At 38.0% G+C, this 21,416-nt stretch overlaps 1 protein-coding gene across 1 annotated transcript; it reads left to right on the plus strand.

The window, feature by feature from the left end:
* The first annotated feature begins 2,669 nt into the window (after positions 1-2,669).
* On the plus strand, positions 2,670-20,807 carry nrn1l (neuritin 1 like). Its single transcript, XM_031900712.1, has 3 exons — positions 2,670-2,972; positions 15,260-15,425; positions 18,925-20,807. Exons 1-3 carry the CDS (start codon positions 2,915-2,917, stop codon positions 19,205-19,207), a joined length of 507 nt encoding a protein of 168 aa, XP_031756572.1. The 5' UTR covers positions 2,670-2,914; the 3' UTR covers positions 19,208-20,807.
* Positions 20,808-21,416: the final 609 nt, after the last annotated feature.

Here is a 21,416-nt window from a genome sequence, read left to right on the forward strand (position 1 = left end):
TTTTGAATATACACTTAGCATTTATATAAATTGGGTGTGAACAATGTTGAACTACCATCTATTAGGGATTCTATGAAAAAGAGCAGGGTTTTCCCAGTCAAGGCTTTGTGTAGTCTTAAGGTCAGGTTTCTGCTCTTGGGATCACAAAGGGCTAACTGGAAGAGGAACATACTCAGTCGTCATGGAGCAAAGTGGGAATATATATTGTAGCTGCCTTCAATAATAATTTCAGGAAAGCAAACTTTCTGTTTAGCTTGTGGGCCTTATATATATTTGTTCTAGCTAATTATCAACTTTACAAAGCAACACTAGGGGGGAGATTTACTAATCCACGAATCCGAATCCCGAAAAGGAAAAATTCGGATTGGAAACGAAAATTTCACCGTCTTTTCGTCGCCATCGCAACTTGTTCGTATTTGTCGCGACGTTTTCGCCACCACCACGACTTTATCGTATTTTGCGCGATATTGTCGCCGTCGCGATTTTTTCGTATTGAGCGATTGTAAACGGCGGAAAAACCAATCCGATTTTTTTTCGCGACGGCAATGAAAAAGTCGCGGAAAATATACGAAAAAGCTGCGACGGCGAAAAAGTCGCGGAACATACAAAAAAGTTGTGACGGCGACGGAAATGTCGCAAAAATACCGATCATTACAAAAAACACATTCAGACGCCTTCGGACCGTTCGTGGATTAGTAAATCTGCCCCTAGGGATGGGGGGCATTTAGTAATGTTAATCATTTTTTTTCACGAGCCATGTTTTTTTGCGCTAAAAGTTTTTTTTTGTGACAAAAAATTATTTTTTTTTCGTGATCTTTTAATATATGACTAGATATTTGTGGTTTTAGTAGAAATTAATTTAGTTGTGGTTTCAACAACCTCTAAAACCACAAAGATCAGAATGTTAATAAATCTGCCTCCTAGAATTTAGTAGAAAAGTCAGTGCGAAATCCTAAAAATTCAGAGGGGGGGGACCCTTCCAAATAACAGCGTAGACCCCTATAAAAATAGCCAACTGAAAAAGTAGCATGGTAGGCATGCACTACCCAGTACTCCTTAAATGAGAATGAAAGGTTAAATCACCAGGGGGTGCCAAATGTTATGCAATGTTCTAATCACTTACTTCTGATACCCCAGGCTTTGGCTTTTTACTCTACTGCACACATACACACCCGGAGCGAGGAAGGAAGTAGCAGGAAGAACACTGAAGCAGCTGTAGGGCTAAGCTGCCGCAAAACCCCCGCCATAGATCTTATTAAACTAAAGAGGAAAGGGATAACCTAGATATTCACTACATATGTACTTAGTTGATCCCTAAATTAACATCTCACTTACTGGAATTATGTAAGTCCTAATTAGGTCATACACTTGATAAAGGGTATTGATCCAAAACATGTTGTGTTACCACTACCCACAATAAATGTTTTGCAGCAAACCTGCTGAAGCTTTTCTACTATTTTTTGGATTTCTAAAATTCTATTTGGTTGCAGCACAGAACAACAACTAGGAGCTAAAGCTTTTTTCACAAGTATTTCACCGACAATTTTTATAACTAGGTCATACGTCATAAAGGTGCAGTCTGTGACAGACCCTGAGAATCCACAGTCTATCCAACTGCTGGTTAGAAGTACTACAAGTGACAACCTTTGGACAATTAGAAGATGTGGTTGGGGACTAGTTTGGGGTATGGGTCGGTAGATTTTTAGTATCCGAGGCCCTTAGGTTTTATTCACTGTAGTGTCCATCACTTTCTACATTGAATGATTATTGGCTACTATGAGCTATCAAGCACCAGGGAAGCTATTATCAGTTTATGGAGACAGCACACTGACATGTTAAGTGACTAATAATTTTATTTATAAATCTAGCACAATCATTGCCTGCTCCAGGTTAGAAAAGAACAGGAGATCCTACCCGCACACCCTTAGCTCTCCAAAAAAATAGCGCTCGGTGCACACTGCTCGGAGGGATCGGCACCCTCCCGAATTCCAATAGCCACAAAAATGCACTGGCACTCAAAGCTGCAAAAATGGGACAAGCCCTTTAGAAATCTTTATTGCGGAGGTGCAACGTTTCGGGGCACAATATTGTGCCCCGAAACGTTGCACCTCCGCAATAAAGATTTCTAAAGGGCTTGTCCCATTTTTGCAGCTTTGAGTGCCAGTGCTTTTTTGTGGCTGCTCCAGGTTAGCACATATTTATTTTTTTTAAAGAAGCAATTCTAATACAAGCAAAGCACCTGCACATCACAATGTAATATATATGCTAAATGGAGTTAATGGGCAGTTTTATATGTTTTTGAGATGTCAGTTACAGTGAAGGGTGTGTTTGTGATTCTAGCTGATATGAAGATCACATGTGTGTAAAATGAAAGACCAGACAGGGCTGGTTACTAATCCCAGTCAGGCCCTGTCTGCTGAACTCCTTTTACGCTATATGTGTGTTATTACATATGCAGATTTAACTGTTCTCTGGTCCTGCAAATTACCATCCCAGCAAATGATGAACAGCGTCATGTAAATTAATATCTGTGACATAATGTGAAAGGCAGCGATTTGGTTAATGTCAATAAAGTCTGTAGAAATTACATGCTATTCCATGAGGATTTGAAGGGATTAATCGGCATTAGGCTGTATTGCTGCTGAGAGTTTGAGGGTGAAGGCAGAGAGAGCAGATTTACTCTACTGACGTTTAGAAGCTGCTATCGGTCTAACCTTTATATTTCAGTGCTGTTAAAACGGAATTTTCTACAGTTTTTATACTTTCTGAAAATATATAGTAAGGGACTAAACTGACCAAACTGAACAGAAGAAACTCACTATTTAATTTTTAAGACAACTTACCAGTTGTAATTCACTAAGGGCCAAAGTCTTAGCAATCAGAACAATCGTCTGTTATTATAACCTTTAAAAAAATGACAATTTCCTTCTGGGGAGAACATTGGATCATGCCAGTCTTACTTATACAGCTAGGTAAGTAGCACAGACCTTTTTTTCAATAATGTTGTCAGATGTATGTATGTGTATGTATGTGTATCTTGTATCATTGCACTGCAATGTATGATAAAGTAATGCTACAAACCAGATGGACGAAGAGTGCAATAAATAAATATGAAGAGACACCATTGCATACAGTACATTGTCATGTGCTAGAACAGACATAGGGAGAAGGAGGTCCCTGATCTGTACGGTTATAAACTAAGATGATTTTAGTAGTATTGATACTGCCTGCTTGGTTGACGTTTGCATAATTTATACAAAGTATTTAAAAAATGGCTGTTTTGGAAATGTTCCAATACTAATTATCTAATGCACTTTGCATTAGACAGAAAGTATAAAAAAAAAGACACAAAAAAAACCTATGTTTTTGTTTTACTGCGAAAAGATTGAAGATTGTTTCCCAACAAAAGTATCCCATTAAATTTGCCACAGACTTTACTTGGGTACAACTAACTAGTGATGTTTTGGTAACAAAACTCACAGCTACAAAACCTAATCCATAGTAATACATTAGTAACCCTTGGCTGCAGTGGCTGTACACATAAATGTATTGTGCTAAATGATATGTTAAGTATTTATTTAATGTGTTTATATAGCACCAACACATTCATTTGTTTTACGTTCTGTTGGCATTTCTCAAACTTTGTTGCCTCAATTATGAGTCACAATAAAGTTTCAGCCGAAGAAAATAATTTGCTTTGCTTCTTCATAGAGTATTTCTACGTTTGCTTTACTGAAATAGCTCCTGTCTTTATGCTAGTTTTTATGCTTGTATGGCCAAGCCAGTAGAGTTTACAAGATAAAACAATGTATTAAAGTTATTCTGTGTTGGGTTAAGTAAAAATATATGTATCAGTAATGTTTGGAGACACCTAAAGCAGTAATGGGCATTTTGGTACACCAGCTTTAAATGTGTGAGGCCTGGGGGAAACGACAAAAATCTTTTATCTTATAGCATAATCCAATGCTCAGTATAGTAACACATCAATGTTTTTATTGTATTGTCCCCTTGTATATCACCTTATATAAGTGTTATATAATTATAATGTTACATATTTCCTCTTCACTAGGGTAAAAATCACAATGAGCCCTTCTATACTCTCTATCAATTTCTCTTCTTTGTACATTTTCTTTTTTATGAATATTTCATGAATATTTTTCAGTCCAAAATTGCACTGCATATTCTACTTGGAAAATCTAAGTAGACCACATTATATACATCAATTGCAGCCCCACTGTCCAAGTTCCTACTTACTTCATCAGAGAAAGCTGCGCTATTTTTATCTTTGAAGAGCAGGTACTTTATTGTAATAAAGAAAAGAGCTAATTAAGCACAAAATATATCCATACCTTAAGCACATTTATAAAATTGTTTTCATTAACTATGCTGGTTATTGTTGCTACATCTTGCTTATAATGTGCATGTGTGTGGTGTAGGATCAGAGGATGGATTGACCATTTCTACTCCACACTTGCTCATAATGCACATGCATGTATCCCAACATGGCCGTTCTCTCCTGGTGTGGGGGGGGGGGGGGGGGGGCAGAGTGCTTGTGCAGGATACTTCGCTTAAAAAATGCAATTGATTCCTCAGTCTGGAGTGTGGGCTCTAAAAGACCTAATGCCCACCTTGCTACACCAATATCTTAGTCATGCATTAATCTCCCTCAATTCCCGCAGCCTCTCTAACATAGCACATGGCATGGGGAATATACCAGGGAAGTCCTTGCCTTCAACTTCTCACCATGCTTTTCTTTTTATGGACTCCCCTCCTCTTTCTCTAACTTAGCAATTGGTCCTTTATTTATTGTTTTTGAATTATATAGCTATATGTTCAGCAGCTCTCTTAAGCCTAGCAACCATGCAGTGGTTTGAAAGAGAGACAGGCATATGAATAGAGGAGGGGCCTAAATAGAAAGAAAAATGATGAAAAGTAAAAGTAACAATAACATTGTGACCTCATAAAGGAATAGTTGTTTGCATGCTAGGGTCAGTGACCCTCATTTCAAAAGATGGAAAGAGTCAGAAGATCATTTAAAAACCATAAAAAATAAACAATGAAGACCAATTGAAAAGTTGCTAAGAATTGGCCATTCTATACTTTAAATTAACCTGAAGGGCTGTGATCACCAATTGAGTAAGGTTTTTAGATTCTTTTTTAATTTGAGCCTGAGCACTATGCCTGTTCTTGTTCTCTTGTTCCTAAAGCATCCTTGTACTTTAAGTGACTATAGACCTGTAGCATTGACTTTACATGTCATGAAGGGACAGGAGTGATTAGTTCTGAAACAACTTTGGGCTGAAATAGGGTATATGGGATTTGGAAGAGGTAGGTAGTTACGTATGGTAAGTTTAATTATGTAAACTGTTGCGTATGAAAGTTGACACATGGTTAGTCCCTTGGATGATTAACTCAATGGTCGTCCTCCATAAGGGGAAGCGGAAAGGGACAGGAGGCTGAATATAGGAGGTTAAAAGATAGCTTTGTGGAGAGGTGCCAGATACATTATTTACAACTAAATGTGTTTGAAAACAATTAATTGGGAGTGGATTTTAGCAAGTTCCAAACTGGTTTTGAAACGGTTCATATTAGATGGATTGAAGTGGATATTGTTGAGGAATATAAGCACCTGGGCATTTTTTTGATAATAAGATGGATTGGACTAAAAATGTTCAGGTTTTGTATAAGAAAGGTATCAGGGTTATTTTTCCTTTGGAAGATTAAGATCATCTAGTGTATGTAGCACACAATGCTCTTAATGATTTATCATCGGTGGCCATGTATGTTTGTATATATATATATATATATATATATATATATTTCTCAAAAAATTATGTGCACTCCAGCGTAGATCAATTAGCTTTATTAATAACTTACATAATAGCTCAAACATCAACGTTTCGGTCCGGGTCTAGGACCTTATTCATAGGCGGATTTTCCATAAGGCTAGGGTAGGCTAAGCCTCCCCAAACCTGCTTGGCACATGAAAAAAAAAAAACGAAACAAAAAAAAAACCACCTTACTCCGTTTCTGCACTGTCCTGGAAATGAGTTCCTCAAGCCCGTTTTGCTGTGCTCCGATTGGATCTTTCTTTTTCTGGATTCTCCAATCAGAGCACAGCTTCCTTGACAGACAGTAAAATTGACCAATCAGAGCACAGATGCACACAGGGATCGGGAAACAGTGCAGAAATGAAGATTGAAAAGAAGAATCTGCAGCTGTAACTTTACCTAAGAACCAACTCTCAACTTTTGCTGCAGATTTCATCCCACAGGTACTATACACAGGCACTATACACAGGCACTATACCCAGGCACTATACACAGGCACTATACACAGGCACTATACACAGGTACTATACCCAGGCACTATACCCAGGCACTATACCCAGGCACTATACCCAGGCACTATACCCAGGTACTATACCCAGGCACTATACCCAGGCACTATACCCAGGTACTATACAGTTCTAAAGAATCACTAGCTGACATTAAATTGTTTTTTGCCTGACCTGACATCTATAATAATTTATAATCTATCCCCTACCCTAACACATGGAGGGTAAGTTAACTCTTTCCCTCTGAAAAAGCTCATTGTGTGTTTATATATTTGTTGTTGTTTTTTGCACTTACTATTTTTTTTTTATTTTTGTCATTGTTTTGTTCATTTATAGTAAGTTACAGTGGGGCCAATGCTGTGTATCAGTGCCAGTGTTATAGTGCCAGGGCCTGAATATCTGCCATCTGTACCCACTGCTTCTCACTGTATATAATGTGCTGGGTTTGTAAATACGGACTGCGTCTCACTGTATATAATGGGGAGTCAGTACCCACTGCCTTTCTTGCTATAAAACTAACATTAACACATCTAAAGGGGTGGTTCACTTTTAAGTTAACCTTTAGTATGTTATAAAATGGCCTATTCCTAGCAACTTTGCAATTGGTCTTCCTAATTAATTTTTTTGAATAATTTGCCTCTGTTCTGCCTCTTTCCAGATTTCAAATGGGGGCCAAAAATATTGCTCTGTGAGGCTACAATTTTATTATTATTATAATTTTGTATTACTTATTTTTCCAAGTAGGCCCCTTAACTATTCATATTCCCATCTCTTGTTTAAACCACTACCTGGTTGCTAGAGTAAATAAGACCCTAGCAACCAGATAGCTGCTGAAATACCAAATGGAGAGCTGCTGAACAAAAAGCTAAATAACTGAAAAACCATTAAAAATAAAAGTGAATTCGAATGCGAACTACCCCTTTAAGCTAACTGATCACAAACACAAATGTTTGCAGATCCCCTAACAGAAGTGCACGTATGAATACTTTTACATCCTAAGCATTTTAGGGTAAAAAAAAAAAAAGCACCCCCACCCGCACTTTTGTACAGTATCCCTGGGAGTCAGTGGGAACAGCAAGAGGTAGTTGGGAGGTTAATTTTTTACACCAGCAGCGAATCCACTAAGTGTCACATTAGCTTTAGGTCAGTCTGTGTATGGGCCATCTTTAGCCTCCCCAAACAAAAAAGTCACCCTCCGCCTATGACCTTATTCACGATGTCAAACCCCACTGGGGGTGGGGTACAACCCTATGTAGCACCCACTCATTTTGCCTAAAGGATAAATTAAAGGGAGTGCGAACCTATTGGTGTATTATATATATATATATATATATATATATCTCTTCTGAGAGTCAATCTGCACAATACATGAAGGCCCCACTAAGTGGATGCTCCGTAAGCACCCACTCTTGCAGTACCCCTTAATGCTGTATGTCACCCCCTTAGAGTTTGTAATCTAGATTTGAAAAGGAAAACCCAGCTGCATCTCTTACAGTAAATGCTACCTGGAAAGACTGCTCCACATTAGCATATATGTGACAAGACACAAATTGTGCCAACAAATCCACTAGTGTCACCTTTTATGTTTGCAGCACCCTTATCTTTTTATTGCTTGTTTGACCGTAACTCACATGCAACACTTGGGGGCACATTTACAAAGGCACGAATGCTTGAGCGTTCATGCGAACGCTCCGAGCGTATTTTCGCCGATGTCCGGACGACATTTTCGCACGCCGCACGACTTTTTCAGACGCTTGCACGAAAAAATCGGAAAGGTTTTACCGCTGTTTACAATTGTTCGGTACGAAAATTTTGTGACTTTCGGATTGCCAATACGATATTTTCGTGACTAATACGATTTTTTTGTAAGCATTTTCGTGAAAATTGCGATCTTCAGAAATTTTCGTTTCCAATCCGATTTTTTCCCATTCGTGATTCGGATTCGTGGATTAGTAAATGTGCCCCTTGGTTTACAGCTGCCACACTGACCATGCATCCTTAACTTATTGAGGTTTCAAAACCCTATTCAATGTATGACTCTCTGTATGACATTGGGGAACTATCTGTTTCTGACTAAACTGTTCAATTGCCCTCTGTATAAGGGATTGGGGATACCCCTTTGGAGAAATGTTGTAAATCTTTTTTTAATGTATTAAATCTCACTCCTATTTGAATGGAATTTTTAACAAGACTCTCAACCCAGGCTAACTTATTTCATGATAATGGGCACTTGACATGAAATGGATGATAACTCCAAAAATAGAGTTGGGTCCTGTCAGTATACTTAATATATAAATCGGTGGGGGGTATTAGATCCACCTTCACCCCCATGAGGAATACATTGTCAATGCACCTCATCCACACTTTACAATATTTATATATGTGGGTGCAGACATAGATTTGGGGGAATAGGGGGTGGCAACATACATTTCATTCTTGCCCCAAACCTCTGGCCTCAAGCACTGATCAATATGGTGTCTGGTTCTAGTGTCACATGGTATGTTATAATATGTGCATAATATTATTAACATCAACATCAATCATAAACATTATCATATGCCATCATTATCCCCTAAAGTGAAGGAAAACATCTCACTATGCAACCTATACACCATAGGTGGGGGGTGTAATGAGGCTGCGACCACAAAATTCATATACAAAGAGATGCTCTGCACTCTCCAATAATCAATAAATATAAGATATTAAGACAATCTGTCCATTCGGGAGTTTTAACCTTGAAATCAAGCAAGTTGCAGATAAAACTTAGTCCCTGTTGAAAATGTTTAATGAAGCAGTAAAATTCTTAATGAATCACATGAAATTGAGAGTAGGACTGGCCAGATTAGTTGGCCATCTTGAAGTATATTGCTATATATGGATAAACAATCCCTGTTTTGCCTAAAGGGGACAACATTGCTTAGTAGCTTAATTTTCAAAACGCATCAGTTAATAGAGCTTCTCCAACAGAATCCTGCATTGAAATCTGCTTTCAAAAATGCAACAGATTTAATATTTAATTTTTAAAGTTCACATGGGGCTAGTCATATTCTTCATTTCCCAGGGTGCCACAGCCATGTGACCTGTGCTTTGATAAACTTCAGTCACACTTTACTGCTGAGCTGCAAGTTGGAGTGATATCACCCCCCTTCCTTTCCCCCCAGCAGCCAATCAGCAGAACAATGGGAAAGCAGCTCCCAGTAGATATCAGAATAGCACTCAATAGTAAAACCCAAGTCCAGCTTGGGACTCCTCCAGTTACATGGCAGTAGGAGAAAAAATAGGTTATCTCAAAGCAGTTCTAATGTGTAGTACTGGCTCAGACTCAGACACAATGCACTGAGATGGCTGCCTACACACCAACTAAAAAATATACAAAATCCCTTTAATGTATTCTATGTATTGATTATGGGTGAGTGCAGAGGATCTCTTTTGTCCACATCTGGGGTGAACACATTGTATAAAATACAAACAACTTTGTTTGGCTAAAAAAGGAATGATACGTTTCCATGTTAGGGGTGCATGCTGTGCAAATTTGTAAAGGGTGGTACCATAGATGTACCTGAAGAGGATACACGGATTAAGGTACAGGGTTATTATAACTGTTTGTCCAAGTTTATGGTTTATGCTATTTTTGAGTTGCCACTGCCACACCATTGTATGGTTGTTGGACTAGACCTAAAATTTCCAGTTGTGAAGGTCTAGAGGATTTACAGATTAGAAAGTTTATCGCTAAAGGGTTTTAACAGAGACTGCAATTTGTTTAATTTTTTTGTAGTATGTGTGAAGGGTACCTTTTATTTTGCATAAAAACTTGGAAAATGTTATATGAAACAATAAGGCACTTTTATAGCGTGTAGATTGCACAGTGAGATTTTTTTCCTCTCCACTTTAGGGGTTAATGATGTAAAGAGGGTGGGAGGAGTATATGGCTGGTTGGGTGTGGATGCATGCACATCTTATTAATGTACCATGTGATGCTATTATTTCCGAAACACTGCAAGACTGTCCTATGGCTTGATGAAGTAATAATGAAGTCTTTAGCATACAGCAGTTAGTTTTTTTTAAGTATTCTCTGCTAGCACTGCTGTTGAACTATAACTTTCAGTTACAAGTGCTTGTGCAGCAAGGTCAAGGAACTATTCTCCTGAAGAAAAGGTATACTTACCTATTAAATTGACTTGATAAGACAATTAAAATTAGTCACAAATCGATAATCTTATAAAACTTCCACACGGAAAAAGAGGACAAATCTACCAATTATAAATTAGCCCATATGTGTTACCATTTACCAAAGACAAACTTTCCTAAAACCCCCAAATTCTACACAGGCCAATTTGAAAATTGAACTTCAACTCAGAAGGCTCTCAGTAAGATCACTGCTGTCGCAAGTAAGCTTAGAGAAATAAAGTAACGTTACATTGCTAAACTCATTTATTCAGTTCAGCTATTTGTTCAGTGAAAACTGCACACACACACATATATATATATATATATACACAGTATATATCCCTTTTGAATAACTGTACCACTTTAGAGATTCACCAATCTCTTGGCACTGTACCAGACGTTAAGTAAAGCGGTTTGACAACCAAAGAGCTAAGCTCCTTTAATACCCAGGGATAAATACCATCAGGTTCTGACCTTTGTTTAATTTCACATGTTTTATTCTCTTTTGACCTTCCTTCAGTCAACCAGCTATTTAAAGGAGAACTAAACCCTAAGAACAAATATAGGTAGAAATGCGGTATTAAATATTTAATAACTTTAGTTAAGGTTTAGTTCTCCTTTAAAAATGAAGCCTTTATAAAATAGTCTCATAGCTATGTAAACAGAAGACAAAAATCAGTTTAATTGGTACCTGTCACCCACACATAAAATCCCAATACATCCACACCTGTCTCAGGTGCGGTCATTTACTTTCCCCCTCTATTCAGCACTTTCTAGATGTCGCTGCACTCCTTACACACTGCCTCCCACCACAATTTCTATAATTGTGAAATCAGATAATGGGCATCAGGTCCCCCATTCTGTTGGGTTGTTGATTATTGGTGTAAATGCAGTAAGGAAAGTTCACTAACATGATGGAAAAGGATTTGGAATAATTTCTTATGGTGAAAGGTCCCCCTTTAAAGAATAAGTAAACCTTTTTTTTTCATCAGTAAAATTACTCTAAACAGCCTCCAGAATTACCTACCTTTGTCCCAGCATTCTGTCTGACCTGGTTCCTCAGTTAAAAGCTGATCATTTCCTTTGCTTCCTTGTGCATAGTGAAGCCCCGCCCCCACTTCCTGTTCCGTTCTCTCATCACTTTGACTACTGTAGTCGAAGTGTAGAGCCTTCTGCACATGCCTGGAGGCAGCAGGAGCCAGTCTGTGCATGAGCAGGTTTTTTTTTTTTTTTATGAGAGACCTAAACAGGAAGTGGGGGTGGGGCTTCACTCTACACAAGGAAGCAAAGGACAAAGGTCACTCTCAATGCTGTGACAAAGGTAGGTAATTCTGGAGGCTGTTTAGAGTAATTTTACTGATAGAAAAAAAAGGTGTACTTATTCTTTAAAGGAGAAGGAAAGGCTAATAAAGAGTTCATCTCAAGCTGCAGGCATACCTTCAGTTCTCTCAATAGTGCCCTTAAGTCTCCCCATATTTCTCCCGTTCAGATGATCAAAAGCCAAACAGGAAGAGAAAACGCTGAGCTGTGTAAAGAAAGTTCCCATAATGCCACGCTCCTGCACCGACACCCAGACCGGTGTACATGCTCAGTTAGTTAGACTATGAGGAAGCTTCCTGCTGATTGGCTCAGATCCACATTCCTAAGGGGGAGAGTGAGTTCTTAGCATTCTTGAGGGAGGGGGGAGCAGCAGAAAGGAGAGAGCTGAAAGCTGCATGTCTCTGGCAGAGGAAAACAGACACAACTAATCTTTTGATAGAGAACTCAGTGCAGCTTTTCTGTGAGTGCTTATGGCTGTATTTACATAGACCTTTCTGATAAAGCTTACTTAGTTTTTACCTCTCTTTCTCCTTTAAAACGTCTTCTTTCTCCAAGCTTTCAATAACAAACTTACCTTCCTCTGATCCCATATGTTACACACTCCCATGTTTAACTTTCTATTAAGCCTTAAATGATTTGCTTTCCCAGATCTTACAGTGCTTATATGGCAAATCTTGAGAGATGTTAGTTTTGTAGCATACACCAATGATAAAGTCCATCTGAAAACTCTACCTATAGGGTCTTCACACAGCAACCAATGCTAGACACACCTCCTTAACCTTTTTTAATCCATTAAATCTAAAAATAATAGAGCTGTTTAAGTCACTGCCGTGTTAAATGTTTCATTTGGTCTGAGTAAAACAATATCATCATTTTCTGAACATGCAGTTAACTCTTAAACATTTTGGGAATCAGGTTTGGGATCCATTATCTAGAAACCCATTTTACAGAAAGCTCTAAATTTCAGTGAAGGCATCTCCCAAAGACTCCATTTTAACCAAATAATTCAAAATTTTTCCTTTTTCTCTGTAATAATAAAACAATACTATGTACTTAATCCCAACTAAGATATAATTAATTCACTTTCTTCTTGTGACTGATGATGTAACCCTGCCTTATCACCTTTCTCTTTCTTTTTATTGGCCCCTCAAACACATTCTACACAGTGAAAGTGTGTACTTTTGGATAGCAGTATGAATGCAGTGCCCACTTTGTGTTTAATGTCCAAGAACACATAGCTGCATTATCAGGCAATCATTATTGGGAGTGGGCTGGAAGCTTTATGTGCTTATTCCAGCTTGTGGACCCAATAAGTCCAATTGGCCTAAGACCGGCCCTGGGAGGGGGCCTGGCTATTTGTGGCTGCAGCACCAAAGGAACTCAATAAATACCAATCTGAGCCCCTCTGTGTTTGTTCTGTGTGTATTTCATTTCCCATAAAGGGGGCGATTCACTAAAGGCTATTTATAGCATGCGTTTAAAATTTTATTGCATTCTTATTTTTTTTTACGACTTAGCACTCGATTCACTAAAAGGACAGGCGTCATAATTAAGACGCAATGTTCTTTGCCTTATTTAACTTGCGATGAGCATTTTTCTTGCATTATTTCCCGATGCGCGTGATATATATCGGCGCGTGCTATATTAGAGCACGATTATACACACGTAACCATTACTTTCGGATAAAACTACTGTTCTGAAAATGACCATTTCCCTGCAAACTGGAGGCTGCATGACTCTGGGGCCAACACATACTTGAAAAAATCCCACTGCAAAGTCCATATTGTGTTGCCAAAAGCTCACGAACCACAATTTTTCTTTAAGTACCGCCTGCCCCAAGTAGGTGTTAATCTTTCCACAGACTAATGTGATATTTAGCGCGTTTAACGCTTCATATGTGTTTGTGAATCATGCATTAGTATTATTTCTATGCGAGAATTAACCCAATGGCAGGTAAATAACACATTGCGATATGCGTCTTAACGCATGCGAAATGACTTTGATGAATCGGGACTTAATTATCGCATGCTTTTTAATGCAAAAAAGCATGCAATAAGCGTTATTGACCTTTAGTGAATTGGCCCCAAAGTCTCTTATGTTCTGGCACTTCCCACTGATTGGCAGCTATGTTCCTGTTTGCCCATCCTGCTTCTAAACTATTTAGCAAAGTGTCTCATACGCTCTACTTATTAAGCAGCCCCCCTAGTTATACAGGTCTTGGTGCAAGCAGTGGGTTTTAACCCTGCATGTTTCATGCACACAGTGTGGACACGCCAACTTCATATGTAACAGACAAGAGACCAGAAAGACGGAGGGGGGGTAGCCTAGTGGTTAGGGTGTCAGCCTTCAGCAGGGGAAATCCCCTGCTGGGACTCAGGTTTGATAACCTCTTGGGTGGCTCCTTGTGACCCTGGACAAGTCACTAGACCTCCCAGTGTCCTTCCAGGGCATCATATCACACATAATCGTGTGAGATAAATTGGACAAACTGCAACATTTTTAGGCGATTTTTAGAAATGTCATAAAATCGCTAAGTTGAGGAAGGCTTTGTAGTTTGGTGTAGACATCTTAAGCTGTTTGAACTTCATCCGAAAATGTCTTTTCCAAAATCATGTGGTTTTCTGGGGGTCTTCGTGCAGTTAGGGAGTCTTACGACCAGGTAAGTACTGGGATTCAAAATGGGCTCTGGCATTTCTAAGACAGAGGTCCAAACAGTCCCCCACCAGCCCACCAAATAATGACTGTCTATAGCACCTTACAACTGCCCCTCTGGCACTTGCCAGAATCCACAGATTGCCAGTCCAGACCTGCAGCTACAGTTCCTGTTGTGTGAGATTTTACAAATAAATAAATAATAATATGGCATACAAAGCTTTGCAGGTGTTTTTAGCACAAATATCCGATGGGATGTCTTCCGTTTGTCCATAGCACTGAAGGTGCATGCAGTTGCACCATCTTGTCCACTACACATGAAATGGTGACAAGATATAAGGCTTTTTTTAAGTGCAGAGCAAAGTGAAAAAATAATAAACAGTCACAAACCACCATGCTTTTTGTATGTTGTACCCTTCTTAGTACTTTGCACTCAACGACCTGCACTTCCTCTCAAATGAAGATGTACAAATAGTCTTACACTTTTGTGCTTTTAACGCACAATTACTGGTTGCTTCTCATTAGAACAGGATGAAACACCTACACAGTGTTCAACAGTAGTACATATTTCCAAAAAGCTGAGATTGTTGTACCATCTTTATACAGTACATGAACCTACTCTTGAGTTTTTATGTTTCCCTTCTCCTTTAGATTGCAGATTCTAAATACCAGGGCCATCTTGTATGCATCTGTAATTGTTATTTGCATTACTCATATTAATCAGCCACCATTTTTTGCAGAGTAACTGCGCTAACTTCTCTTTCATTTTCTCTTTCACTGAAGTTCTTGCTCAGAGCCCTGTGAATGCTGCCAGCTCAAAGTGTAACACTATATATAAAGGTTTTGCTGAGTGTCTAGTCAGCTTTGGGGACAGTCTGATTGAAAATGTTCAGCAAAATCAAGAAGAAAAAATTCTGGAAAACATTCAGGAACTGCACTCTTTATGCAAGTATGTATGAGTTTAGCTATACATTTGGATTACATGTTTAGGATGAAATCAATAGAACTCTCCTCAACACTACTTACAACTATGGTGACTACCACATATATAAAAAATATAAATATTCACCTACTAATATATATATATATATATATATATATAAAATGTGTGTATGTATACGTTTTTATATATATATATATATATATATATATACACAAAGGATGGCACACCGCTACATAACATACCTCGGGTGCTCGGTAAAGGGTTCCAATAGTATAAAAAAGACCAGCAACTCCGGGATTTCTTGTGAAAAATCAAAACATATATTCAAAGTAGCATAAACAGCTGTTTATGCTACTTTGAATATATGTTTTGATTTTTCACAAGAAATCCCGGAGTTGCTGGTCTTTTTTATACTATATATATATATATATATATATATACACACACTTTTACATACACACATAAACATTCACCTGCTCACTAACTCTGAATATTTTGCCTGTCCAAGTAGACCTCCATACTGCTCTTAAAGCAGAAGGTAAGGCTAAGTCACTTGGGGGTGCCAAAATGTTAGGCACCCCCAAGTGACTTAGATCGCTTAGGAGAAAAAAGCACCAGCCCAGGGTACCTGTAGGAAGCGCTTCCTCCTTCCTTTTTCTTCTGCCGGCGAAATCCGTGGGCCGGCGCATGCGCACGCAAGCAATAGGAAGTAGGAAGCGCTCACTGCTACCCTGGGCTGGTGCTGTTCTTTCCGTACAGGGGCACCAGCCCGGGGTAAAAGGTAAGCGATCTAAGTCACTTGGGGGTGCCTAACATTTTGGCACCCCCAAGTGACTTAGCCTTTCCTTCTCCTTTAAGGTATTAAGGGAATCTGCCATTACAACATCTCCCAGCAGGGCATTTTACCCCTTCACAAAAGATCTGCCACTATCTGTCCACAGTCTTGTGTTTGTACATTGATTTTGCCTTGCAAGAGTCTCTTCTCCTATGAAAACAAACCCAACTTTATTAATTTTTCATACAATCAATTGCTTTTACCTGCTTAGTTTCATGTCTAAGCATGCTTTCAAACTTATTAAAATGCTTTTTTTAAGGAAGGGACATTAATGAGGAAACTGCAATGCATACACAATATTCCAGGAATATATAAAGAAGGAAAATTATGCTTCCATACCTTGAACCAATGCATACTGTTAACTTTGCTTAATTGTTTTGCCTTCTGTACTGCTGTAATGTGAATCCTCAGACAATGGTTCCTCCTCTTTATATATACTGTGGGAAGAAACTATTAAGTTATCATTTTAATTATAATTAACTATAATTTTAGCCATTGTTACTTTTTTTGTGAAACATTTTAAGTAATTTTATCACAAATTATACTTTATTATTATTTCACCCCCCATTTTATGTTTTTACCAGATTTTATGTGGGTTTTTTTGTTTTGTTTTTGCCCTGAAAACAGTAAAATATGTATTTGACTGTATTGTGTTTTTTTTATAGACCCACTCTATTCATCTGCATATTTTTAGTATTTATTTGCTTAACCATGGTCCTGGTAGATATCCAGTTAGTAATGTATTGAATTTGTATGTATGTATGTATATATAACTTTATTTATAAAGCGCTGGCAAGGATATGCAGCGCTGTACAATCTTACAATATACAGAATTACACACAGGCAGGACAAGTTTTATAACAACTACAATAAATAAGTATACATACACAGGGAATAAGTGCCATGTGATATGAGACACAGTAGGAAGCAGGTCCTTGCTCCATAGAGCTTACAATCTAAATGGTTGAGTAACATACAGGCATAAATTGGAAGGTAAGAGTGCAGCAGGTATGGGCATTTGCCCTTAAGTGCAGGATTAGACAAATAATGTTTAGTGCACCAGAAGGTAACAGCTGAGTTTATTCTTAAAGAGAGAGATTGTTCCCTACAGAGGAATTCATGGATAGAGTTCCAGAGGTAAGGAGCAGCGAGATAGAAAGGTTTAAAACAAGAGAGAGCAGTGGGTGTGGATGGTGTAAAATAAAAAAAAAGACAGTGGCTCTGATAAGAGCAGAAGAGACTACTGGAATGTCATCTGTATATAAGTGATATTTTAGAAAAAATGAAGAGATAAGGTCTCCTAAAGAGGGAGTGTACAGGGAGAACAGCAAACCTAGAGAATAGAGAATTTGCACAACGAGAATGGTCGACAGTATCAAAAGCAGAGGATAGGTTCAGGTGATTGAGAATTGTGTAGTGTCCTTTGGCCTTGGCAGTCTGGAGATCATTTGCAACTCTATATAAGGCTGTCACAGTGAAGTGTGTAGGGTCAAGCAGATTATGGGTGCAGAGGAAGTTAGTGACACGAGAAAAGACCAGACATTCCAGGAGTTTAGAGGGGTAGGAGAGAGATCGGACTATAGTTAGATAGACAGGACTGGTCCAGTGTAGATTTTTTAAGAATGGGTTTGAAACAGGCTTGTTTGAATAGAGAGGAGAAAGTACCAGAAGCCAGAGAGGAATTGAATATGTGGGTAAGAGCTGGAGTTAGGGCAGGGGCACATAGTTTTAGTAGTGATAAGGGCATAGGATCCAGTGAGCAGGTAGTAGCTGGACAGGAATGGAGAAGCTGAGAAAAGTCAGACCCTGTTACGAGATCAAAGGAGCTGAATAAGGAAAAAGGAGATTTAGGAAGTATGACTATGAAGATTTCAGATGAGATTTGACTATGAGATTTAGGAAGGTTTAGATTGTAGGTGTCTGAAGGTTGGGAAAATTGTTTGCGGATAGAATCAACTTTGCTGTTAAAAAGTCAGTAATGTCTTGGGGGGTGTGTTCAGATATGAGTGACTCAAAATATGGAAAATATAAAATATAGCGTAGTGGGATTTGGATTTGTCTGATGCTGCTGAGCAATGTGTCAGCTAATATATCAGAAGAAATTCAACAGCCTAGCTTACAGAACCTAAATAAGAAGAAGGAAAATTAAACATACACATTTTTAAAACTTAAAATTATAGAAAAATAAAAATTTATAAAATAGGGCACTAAAGGAGAAGTATAGCTTCAGTTTTTTGTCTCAAAGTTATTCTGGTATGTTGGTACTTTGTTGGTACTTGTTGTTTACCATTTTCAAATGAGGTATGAGTCTGCAAAAAACAGCTAATAGTTAGGCTTGGGAAAAAAACTATGCCTTGCTAACTTGTAAGTACGGCACACCCTCAAAATGTGCAACTTAAAAAAGTTAGTATAGATTGGCCATCCATATAAGTGACCAAACTACATAATATTCAAGAAATCTAGAAAATTGATTAGTCTAAAAATGGCATAAATATTTTCCATAATCAAAAATACATTTGCATATAAATTCACACATTGATTCACAAATGTAAATTAATATTACCAAGTTGTTCTAAATAAAGATCTTCAGCATGTATATGAACTAATTTTAGTTATCATTCTCTCAGCCTAAGGAACTTTTTACATACTCATTCTAGTGTTTAATTTTAGATCATGGAATGAATTCCAAAAGTGCACAAGCAATGTCTTGGTCAATTGCCCAGAGGAGGCTGCTACAGTCTGGGAATCTCTGCTACGTGAATCCAGGAAAATCCAATACCAAGGAAATTTGCATGGCATGTGCAGTGCACAGACACTACTTACTGCCAGGATGGGAGGTTCTGATGAAACTAATAAGGAGACACTGAGAGCCTTAGGATGTGGTCTACGAGGCAACCTGCTGCACATTTTATTTTTATTTATTTTGCTATTGCAGGTATTTCAGTGGATCTAATTAATATTAGATTAAATATTGCATACAAGTTTTTTCAAACTCCCAAACTTGTTTTAGAGTGAAAATAAATACACTGCAAAACAAAAAAGAGGGAATATGTATTGAATGGCATGAAGAGAACTGAAATTACTCAGCTTCATAATATTTTGTACATGATTTTATTATTTATTTATGGGTTTTAGATATTTCTGAATTTTCATTTTTATCTATCCAAACAACAAAATGAATATTCATATAAGATATGTCTTAAAAAGCAGAGTCATCATCAGTAATGATGGGGCACCATACTACATTATCCCCCAGAACCAATTTTAGGGAACTGGTCACCTGGGCCCCTTGGGTAGTGAGCCCTGGCAAGTAAAATGGGGCCCCAATGGACAAATCCTTTTCTGTCTGGCTGCTCCCAAATTATGGCAAAACTTCCCCCACAATTCACCCAAACTCCAGCTACTCCCTGCAAGTCCCACCCTTTTTGCTTTCCACAAACCACAATTTTCTTGGGCTCACTCACCTGCAACAGTCTTCCATTGCACTACCCTCTGTACCTTTCTGATGGTGGCCCTTTTAATCTTCACATCCATAATTAAATCCATAGTTAAAGGCTTCCCAGCATCTTTTGACTTCCTTTAACTGTTGGATGACGCTGAGAGCTATAAATTTGCTCTGCACTAGAAGAGTTGAATTTATGGTTTTTGTAGGTTCAGTTTTCTGAGGTTTTCACCTTGGCTTATGGCAGGAGTGCCCCTGCCAAGCAGAGCTTAGAAGGAAAGGTGTTAGGGGACATTTAAGGGCTTTTGGTAAAATGTAGATTTAGAAATAACCAGCTTGCAGTTTAAACATGAAAAGAGATTTTCCCTTTTTATCAACAGTAGTATATATACTACAATTTCCTTAGGTTCCTTAATACTCAAAACTATTTGCTTTGTGTTTTGGGGAAGCTAAGGGTAAAATTAGAGCAGAATTTTATTGTGGTGTGTGCTTTTTTGCACTTTTTATACACTGCATTGGGATTTGCAAATGAGGTCTAATGTGTTTTTTTTTCCTATAAGGATTAAAAATGGAGACTAAGGAAAATGTATTTGTGTCATTTTAAAAACTGTAGTTTGAACAATTACTGCTTTGTCTTCATTAAATATTCTGCAAGTCTCTGTGTGTAAATCTATGTATTTAAACTCAAGCTGAATATATATATGTTAAGCGCTAAAGTGTGTCCCAAGCAGTTTCATGCTTTTTAACAGTTAAAATGATTCAGCTTTGGTTTGTGTGCATGGATATGTCTGTACCAAGACTTTCCACAAATAAGTGGTTTGGTGGCACAGTCCAAGTGTCCCAAGGACTGCATATTTCCAGGAAAACAGTGTAAAGGAATTGTTTTATGCTCAAAAACTCTGGAAGACAGTAAGCCTATTGTTACCATTGATAGGGACTTAAAACATGGACTACAAAGTAATTCTGTAATAATTTTTTAATCAAAATTTGTAAGTTGTATTTCATGGTTTTATGAGTACTGATTTCATATGAACTGTTTTATTTATTTAATTAATCTTTTCAATGTATGTTTTGAGATTTTGATTCAATAAAGCTCTTTGATACCATTGTATCTGAGTTCCTGTACTCCAGAGTTCCTATATCCTAAGTTGTTGTATCCTGTGCAACTGTGTAAGTGTGTGGTCTAGTCCTAGGCCTCTTCCTGTACTTGCTGATCTCCCAGTTCTGACATCTGGAGAGTTTTTGAACTTTGGCTTTGCCAGTCCTGACCTCTGGCCTGATTCACTGTGTTTGCTTTTCTACCTGCTGCCTGCCCAGACACATGGCCTGATTCACAAACATGCCTTTTTGCTGCCTGCCCAGACACATGGCCTGATTAACAAACATGCCTTTTTGCTGCCTGTCCTGACCCTTAGGTATATAATGGGCTTGCTTCCTTGCCACTTTTTCTTACTGCCTGTCTAGCCAGTGCTTTTTTTTATTTTTTTTTAAACTGACAATTTTTATTGGTTTTATTATTAATTTTGCATTTTACATTTTGCAGACTGGTTAGCACAGTTTTCTGCTTCGGCAAAACAATTGGTAAATGGAAATTGAAAAATTGAGATAGGAAAGAAAAATTAAAAAATGGTAAAGAACAATAACAAGTAGAAATGAAAAACATAATTGTAATTGTCCAATGTGATCAGAGAGATGTCATTGAGGGTATTTTTTGTAGCCA

Source organism: Xenopus tropicalis, chromosome 4 (genome assembly GCF_000004195.4).
Source record: "Xenopus tropicalis strain Nigerian chromosome 4, UCB_Xtro_10.0, whole genome shotgun sequence".
NCBI classification, from domain to species: Eukaryota; Metazoa; Chordata; class Amphibia; order Anura; family Pipidae; genus Xenopus; species Xenopus tropicalis.

Excerpts from the sequence above, each read along its gene's own strand:
- nrn1l (XM_031900712.1), top strand. The coding sequence starts at position 2,915 with ATGACAATTTCCTTCTGGGGAGAACATTGGATCATGCCAGTCTTACTT. Across the intron at positions 2,973-15,259 it reads AGTCTTACTTATACAGCTAG|TTCTTGCTCAGAGCCCTGTG; the intron begins GTAAGTAGCACA and ends CTTTCACTGAAG. Across the intron at positions 15,426-18,924 it reads GAACTGCACTCTTTATGCAA|ATCATGGAATGAATTCCAAA; the intron begins GTATGTATGAGT and ends GTTTAATTTTAG.